The following is an 8,496-nucleotide window of genomic DNA, read 5'->3' as shown; positions in this document are numbered from 1 at the left end:
TACACAGCCAAGCTCTATTTAGCTCAACATAGATGATTTTCTCCCTTTCCAACTTCTCCAATGTTTCCATACCCATGAAGTAATCACGACCAGCTCATGGAAGCAAAATACAACCTGAAAACAAACAACAACAATGAAATAAAAACACTAACTAATGAAAAGAAAACTTGAATTGAAACCAACTAAAGAAACCCTTGGGTTGCCTCCCAAGAAGCGCTTGTTTAAGGTCTTTAGCTCGGCCGATCTTCTAAATCTGGGGGACGAGGTTCAGAGAAGTATAATTTTTATTTCTCTTCCAAATTCATACCATGTATATATCTTTTTAGACGTTGACCATTCACCTTAACAATTCCCAGCTCTTCATTCCAAATATCTACTGCTCCGAAAGGATAAACCTTTTTAACCTTGAATGGACTCATCCATCGCGACTTAAGTTTTCTTGGAAAAAGTTTTAACCTTGAATTAAATAATAAAACTAAGTCTCATTCTTTAAAATCTCTGCGTAAAAGATGTTGATCATGTCATTTCTTTGTCCTTTCCTTATAAGATCGGGCATGTTCATAAGCATCTATCCTTAATTCCTCAAGTTCATTTAACTGAAGTTTTCTTTTTTCTCCTACTATCTTAAGATCCATGTTAAGTTTTGTAATTGCCCAATAAGCTTTATATTCCAATTCAACTGGAAGATGACATGGCTTTTCATAGACTAACTGAAATGGAGTCATACCAATGAGAGTTTTGTAGGTAGTGCAATATGCCCATAAAGCATAATCTAACTTCAATGATCAATCCTTGTGTGAAGTTGAGACTGTTTTCTCTAGTATAGCTTTGATTTTACGATTAAAGATCTCAACTTACCCATTAGTTTGTAGATGGTATGGTGTCACCACTTTGTGATTCACTCCATATTTCTTGAGTAAGTTTTCGAACTATTTTTCTATAAAATGTGACCCCCCCATCACTGATGACTGCCTTAAGTACGCCAAATCGTTGAAAGATTATCTTTTTAAATAATTTGATGACTATTTTTGCATCACTTGTAGGAGAAGCTATTGCCTCCACCCATTTCGACTCATAGTCCACCGCCACCAGAATAAACCTATTTTCATATGAAAAAGGTAATGGTCCCATAAAATCTATCCCCCATACATCAAATAATTCAACTTCAAGAATGTAGTTTAGTGGCATTTCATTTCTCTTAGTTATATTTCTAGTCCTTTGACATTGATTATAGGATTGCACAAATTCTCATATATCTTTGAATAGAGTAGGCCAGTAAAATCCTGCCTGTAGAATTTTTGCAGATGTCTTTGAATATCCCAAATGCCCCCATATGATGAAGAATGGCAATGGAACAATATATCCTTAACTTCTTCCTCTGGTACACATCTTCGATAGATCATATCACTACATTTTTTGTAATGAAGCGGTTCATACCAAATATAATTTTTAACATCCGAAAGAAATCTTTTCTTTTGTTGTCTAGAGAAATTTGGGGAAAAAACTCCACTTGCTAGATAATTTACAAAGTCTGTATACCAAGGTGTCTTTACACATGTTAATGCCAATAGATGTTTATCAGGAAAAATATCATCAATAGGTAAATCACACTCTACATTCTTTTCTCCATTTTGGCATACTCGAGATAAATGATCTGCCACTATATTCTCTGTCCCTTTCTTATCTCTAATCTCTAAATTGAATTCCTGAAGAAGTAAGATCCATCTGATAAGCCGTGGTTTAGCATCCTTCTTATCTAATAAGTACTGAATGGCCGCATGATCAGTATAAACTATCACTTTTGAACCTGCTAGATAAGAATTGAACTTATCAAATGTAAAAACTACTACTAGGAATTCTTTTTCTGTAGTGGAATAGTTTACTTGAGCAGCATCTAGTGTTTTGCTTGCATATTGGATTGCATGTAAAATTTTGTTCTTCCTTTACCCTAAGACTGCTCCTACTGCAAAATCATTGGCATCACACATAATCTCAAATGGGAGCTCCCAATCTGGTGCTTGGATTACAAGAGCTGAGATGAGGGCACTTTTAATCTTTTTGAAAGCCTCTATACAATCATTATCAAAACAAAATTCAACATCTTTATTCAACAAATTTGTAAGTGGCTTAGAAATTTTTGAGAAATCCTTGATGAAGTGCCTATAGAATCCATCATGTCCCAAGAAACTCTTACTCCTTTCACATTAATCGGTGGGGGTAACTTCTCTATCACTTCCACCTTAGCTTGATCTACTTCAATCCCATGCTCTGATATCTTGTGTCCCAAAATAATTCCTTCTTTAACCATGAAGTGATATTTTTCCCAATTTAACACTAAGTTTACATCTTCACACTGTTGAAGAACCATAGAAAGATTTAGTAAACAAGTGTCGAAATCATTTCCATAAACTGAGCAATCATCCATAAATACTTCCATGATTCTTTCTATTAAATCTGAAAAAATTGCCATCATACACCTTTGAAATGTAGCCGGAGCATTACAAAGTCCAAATGACATACGACAATAAGCAAAAGTTCCGTAGGGACATGCAAAAGTAGTCTTCTCTTGATCTTGAGGTTGAATTGGAATTTTGAAGAATCTTGAATAACCATCCAAATAACAAAAATATGAATGTTTTGCCAATCTTTCAAACATCTCATCAATAAATGTTAAAGGAAAATGATCCTTCCTAGTTTCTTTATTTAATTTCCTATAGTCAATACGCATTCACCACCCTGTGATTATTCATGTTGGAACTAATTTATTATTCTCATTTCTGATTACAGTCATCCCTCCTTTCTTTGGAACAACATGCACTGGACTCACCCACTCACTATCTGAAATGGGATAAATGATCCCAACATCAAGAAGTTTAAGTACTTCTTTCTTCACCACCTCTTTCAAATTTAGGTTCAACCTCCTTTGCTGTTCAATTAAATTTTTATATCCTTCTTCAAGTAAGATTCTATGCATGCAAAGAGAAGGACTAATTCCTTTAAAATCATCAATAGTGTACCCAATTGCTTTTCTATGCAATCTTAACTCTTTAAGCAATCTTTGTGTTTCTAACTCAGTTAAATTTGCATTGATTATAACTGGAAAAGTGGAGTTCGGTCCAAGGAATGCATATTTGAGGTTGGGTGGCAATGGCTTTAACTCAAGTTGTGGAGGCATAATTTCTGGCAAAGTTAAGTCTTGCTCTAGCAACTTTATTTCTTCTTTTGGATACTCTTCTTCAAGATTCTCCTCGGTTTCCAATTCCATCCCTTTATTTTCCTCATAAATATCTTCGTGAACATTTAGGCATTCCACCTTTTCAAAAGGTTCATTTGAAGATATTTTATTTACACATTCTTGCTTATTTTCCTCATCACTTTCTTTTCTTCACATACATTGGGTGAGAGAGTCATTAGGTTTTCCCCTACCAATCATTAAGATTTGACACTATCCTACATATTATCTCATATGCTTCAACCAAGCTTCTCTTCATGAAAGATCTTTTAGATGCTAAATCTAACTGACTCTTACTTCTAAAAGAAAACCCAACATAGAATAAATGTATAATTAACAATTTCTCGATACCATGATGTGGGCATGAATGTAGAAGAGATAAATATCTCTCCCAAGCTTGATGTAATTCCTCCCCGACAAGTTGCTTAAAGTTTAGAATTTGATTTCTCAAATGTATGGTCTTTTGTGGTGAAAAATATTTGTTCATAAATCTCTTCTCTAACTCATCCCAAGTTCTGATACTTTGAGGTTACAAAGTATAAAACCACCTCTTCGCAGCACCCTTAAGACTGAAAGGAAAAACCAATAATCGTATAGCATCAAATGAAACCTCCTCATATTTCAATGTATTACAATATCTATGGAATTTCATGAGATGTGAATAAGGGTTCTCCAACTCTAATCCACCAAACTGATCCAGCTGAATCTTTAAGATAAAGGATGGTCTAAGCATAAAATTCCTCACTTGAATTTATGGATGAACAATTGGCTCTAATTCTAAGACAGACTTTAGAGCTCTATAATCTTTCAATGGTCTGAAAAACATATTTGAATGTACTTGTTCTTCTGAATGTCTTTGTGAGGTTCTCCTTTTATAAAAGGTTCTATCAATTTCAGGATCAAAAGGTAATAGATCACCTACAAAGTTAGATCTTCGTATACAGGAACAAGATTACAGAATTTGATTCACAAACAAAAAGAATAAAGAATGCAAAGAAGAATTTCAGAACAGAATTTGAAAACTAGTTACAAGTTAGATGTAAGAAAAGAATAGAAAAGAAAAGTTTAGTCTAACTCAAATAATAATCTCTAATGTTATAGATGCAGTCCCTAACAACGACGGCAAAAACTTGATACGTCACCGCAAGTGTATGGTTACATCGTCAGTAATATAAAAAGATATCATATCCACAGGGGATGGTTATAACCACTAAAGATGTCTCAAAGCAAATTAACTAAACAACCAAGCAAGAATTACACGAACTAAGACAAAACTAGAAAATAGAATAGAAAGGTAATGCAGGAAACTAGCTTTTATGGAAGCTCTAGAAGATTTAGTTTCTTTGTGATACTTATCAATGTAATATGGTCTACCAACCCTATCCTCAATTGTCATGCGTTTGCAAGAAGTTGTCAGTTATCTTCTGCAGAGAACACCGACAAGGGACATTAATCTATACCTTAAAAAACTAAATAGAAATGATCCCTATGAAGTCCATTAACGGGACAACCCTGTCATGACACCCCTTGATCATACAACATAAAAACTTATTACTAATCAATTCACATCAAGATATAGGGTACAACACATTTATCTATCCCTCTTCTTTGTATATTCTTGCATCACCCTTCAAGGTGATCCCCTAAATATCCGTTAACGGGGCAACCCTGTACTGACACCCCTCGGTCATACAATCTAGAGAATTCCTCCACAAGATCCACAAGAATTACAAACATCCAATCAAGAATGGTAATTAGATCCAAACACAACAATCACACAAGATTGAATTGATACAAAATATAACAACATCATTGAAACAAGAAGTTGGCAAATTCTTGAATTCATACATCAATTCACATCACAAATACTCCCTCCATTCTAGAACAAGGAGATCTACTCCATGAAACAAAAGAAAAGAACCGAAGACAAGATGATCGTAAACATTTTGATCCTAATCAAGAAGATAAAGAAGAAATACTTATCTAAAGATGACGAGTGATCTTTGGAACCAATCCTTGCTACCGGAGTCAAATCTTGATGGAAACGTCTCTTGATCGCCGGAATCAACACCCAAAGGTCGAAGAAAGCTTCAAGATTGGATCTCCCCAAAGGGAGAGCCTCCCCTTCTTTCAAAGGAGAAGAACTCTTTATATAGAGAGGGAGATTTGGGCACCACACGACCCGTGTCACGGCCATGTGGATCTCACACGGCTTGGCAGTGTTTCCTCTCGGCCAAGGTCGCACGGTCGTGTGGCTCTCACATTATTGTGCCATGCTCTGTCACTAGATGTCTTGCACGGTCGTGCAGATCCACATGGCCTAGCACTGTTCTGCCTCTAGAAATGTCACACGGACATGTGGCACACACGGGCTGGCAATGCTTTGGCTCTAGAAAGGTTGCACGACCGTGTAGATCTACACGACCGTGTGTTGGATTTGCTTCAAATGTGACATGGTCGTGTGGCTCTCACACAGTCATGTCATTCTCCTTCTCTGCTGAAGCTGCACTACCAGCCATCTTCACACGGCCAAGGTCATTTTCCTTTAGCATGGTCGTGTGACACTCATGGCTAGTGTCTTCTTCCTTCACTTGATTGTTGAATTGGCCACGAACATCAATTCTTCTCCAAATTCGACTTCTGTAGACAAAAAACACACAAGAGCAGATCTCCGAACATAGAAGAGTAAATATGCTAAAAGTAAGCAAGGATATGAAAATGCATAGATAAAGCATGCGTAAAATATAGTAATGTGCGTCAAAACATGCTAAACAAGTGTATAAAATCTACGCACATCATAAGCTAGGCTGGTCCTTTTTTAAACCCGAGTAGCACGGAAACAATCAGTTATATACTAAATATCCTAATATAAGAGCGACACACTAGGTCCCTTAGACTTGGCCAACTCTAGGGCCAGTCGTCCTTGTATTGGGACCCCTTAGCGCTGGGCGGGCAGTTGGACTCTAATGAGAGTGACCCTTTGACTGTCACCTCCTCTTACTTAGACGGTCACCCTCTTCTTGACTTTGACTAATCGATCACCTTGACTCTAACTGTCATATCATACTTAGATCCGTTCGTAACAACCCAAATCACAGTCATACCAACAAACCTAATTTAAATTCTTGTCAAACACATCCAAACAATACGGTAGAACATGATTGCACAAACAATAAGGACATCATACAAAGAATACACAATTTATATCATCATACTCAACTTGACTAAGCATTAAAAAAGTCAGCGTTGAAACTTAATAGAGTCTCTAAAAGTAAGCTTGTAAGAAACAAATACACGTTGAAACATCGTAAATAAAAAAAAATATATCCAAAGAGTAAAAGACTGGTTGAGTTTGCATGAACAGAAAGATCTGAGGATGAAGAGTAAAAGGCTCACAAAATTGCTAATCAATAAAAAGTGATTTTGATTCAGCTGAAGAGCCCACAACCTGGAGTTGGTGCCTTCATAGTCTCACTTAAGTTAGAAGAGAGGTCAAAGTCATCATGTTCCTATCTTAGCTAGGTATGGCACACAGGCAACTGAACCTCTCACTGATGGAGTGGTCCACCAGCTCTTGGAGTGAAGCTAGTACTGGTCATGAATTCCACATCACTTGCTGACCTCTGGTTCCATGAATCAAAGGAGCCACCAAAATTCTTTATAATATCCTTAAAAAGACTAGTTTGTAAGGAGTTTTGGCGTGGAGGGAAGCCTCCCTTGCACACTCTTATCATGTAGCTAGTGGAGGGGATAACTGAAAGGAAAAGGCCCTAAATTGCACGCCACATTTGCACAAGATTTTCTTCAAGGTCTATCTTGGAATTGAATCTTTGTTGCCTAGATTTGTTGCCCAAATCCTCTTATCCATCGGTCAATCCACATATACTGCCCCATCCACATGCCACTGAGTTATTCCCCGTCCCTGGCTTCTCTGCCTATTAAAAGCCCATGACCAGCCAAAGAACAGGAAAGCAGAACACTTGATGGCCGTGGAGGAAGAGTATGATGTCTTCTTTGCAGAGCTAAGCAAGCAGATTTCCCTGCTGATTATGGATGACGATAAGGGCGAACTCCATGCGCAGTTTCCTCAGCTTCCTCGACAGGTGGTTAATTTCTTCACTCTCTAAATTAATGTTCATTTTGACCACTGGAGGTTCCTCACTTACTTCCTCCAGATTATCGTTCCACCGTACTATGGATTTGAGGCGGCCTGCAGGAGAGAGAGCAGAGGAACCGGAGTCTTCATCCCACGGGCTGCTGTACCAAGAAGGAAGAACAAATCAAGGAAGCCGATTCAAGCTGACATCGGGCAGGAAGACAGCAAAACTCCACCTGCAGGCGATTTCCCATGGCGCCGTCAATGACAATCTCTGTTCACTCGTGCTGTGTTAACGATGTTTAAATAAGTTTCCAACCTTTAAGTATAGGCAGGAGTCTAGCTAGCTAGGCTCGTTGAATGTATTAATCAGTTTTTTTATCAGAAAATTTAAAAAAAAAACTGCCCTATTTATCGTTCAAAATCAAATTTATGCTCACGTGGATAATAAAGATGGGATATAAAATAAATTAGAAAATAGATTATTCGAGATAAATATACTACTAGAGTTAAAGAATTCAACTTTAAAAGAATCGTCATATAGAATGTATTGATGATGTCAAGTTACATTATTTATATAATCATTATAAATATAAATAATACGGAACATTAATCGTAGACCTGGGTGGTATGGAGGTTAAAGTTAAAGTGATATGACAATCAAAATCAAAAAAATGTGGCAACTAGCATGTCCCTCTTTTGCTCCTCACCCAACACTAAGATCCCAATCCACAGACAACTGGTGATCGACCCTAGCTCCGGCATGATCCGAAGGACCTAGCATTTTACTCTTATGCCAAGGCACTCAGTATATATCCGACCGTCCATTATTCGCTCAAGTTTAAGAGAGGGTCGACCTACCACAGGATGCAACCAATCAAACATACGAGCTTTCACTGTTCATTCTCCCATCCTCTTGCATATGGGTGGTCGGGTATAAAGTTAACCTGAGTTACAGGACTTAATATCTCTATCTATGAAGAGTCAACATACAAGGCAAACCTCAAAAGAAACTTGACCGAATTTCTAAAACTCAAGCTATCACTTCAAGGATAAGCCTCGAAGTACAAGGATGATCGGCTGAAAATATTGATTGGGCCTCTCGAGGCTCAGTTCCCCATTCTTCAAAAGTGACTATCCCTACATATGACCGGTCGGTCATAAAGTC

At 37.3% G+C, this 8,496-nt stretch overlaps 1 protein-coding gene across 1 annotated transcript; it reads left to right on the top strand.

Annotated features, from left to right (window-relative positions):
* The first annotated feature begins 6,925 nt into the window (after positions 1-6,925).
* On the top strand, positions 6,926-7,656 carry LOC122027311. The gene is made up of 2 exons (XM_042586256.1): positions 6,926-7,335; positions 7,408-7,656. Exons 1-2 carry the CDS (start codon positions 7,216-7,218, stop codon positions 7,594-7,596), a joined length of 309 nt encoding a protein of 102 aa, XP_042442190.1. The 5' UTR covers positions 6,926-7,215; the 3' UTR covers positions 7,597-7,656.
* The last annotated feature ends 840 nt before the right edge of the window (positions 7,657-8,496 follow it).

Source organism: Zingiber officinale, chromosome 10A (genome assembly GCF_018446385.1).
Source record: "Zingiber officinale cultivar Zhangliang chromosome 10A, Zo_v1.1, whole genome shotgun sequence".
NCBI classification, from domain to species: Eukaryota; Viridiplantae; Streptophyta; class Magnoliopsida; order Zingiberales; family Zingiberaceae; genus Zingiber; species Zingiber officinale.
The sequence above is the reverse complement of the archived record's forward strand: the minus strand, read 5'-3'. Positions and strand labels throughout refer to the sequence as shown.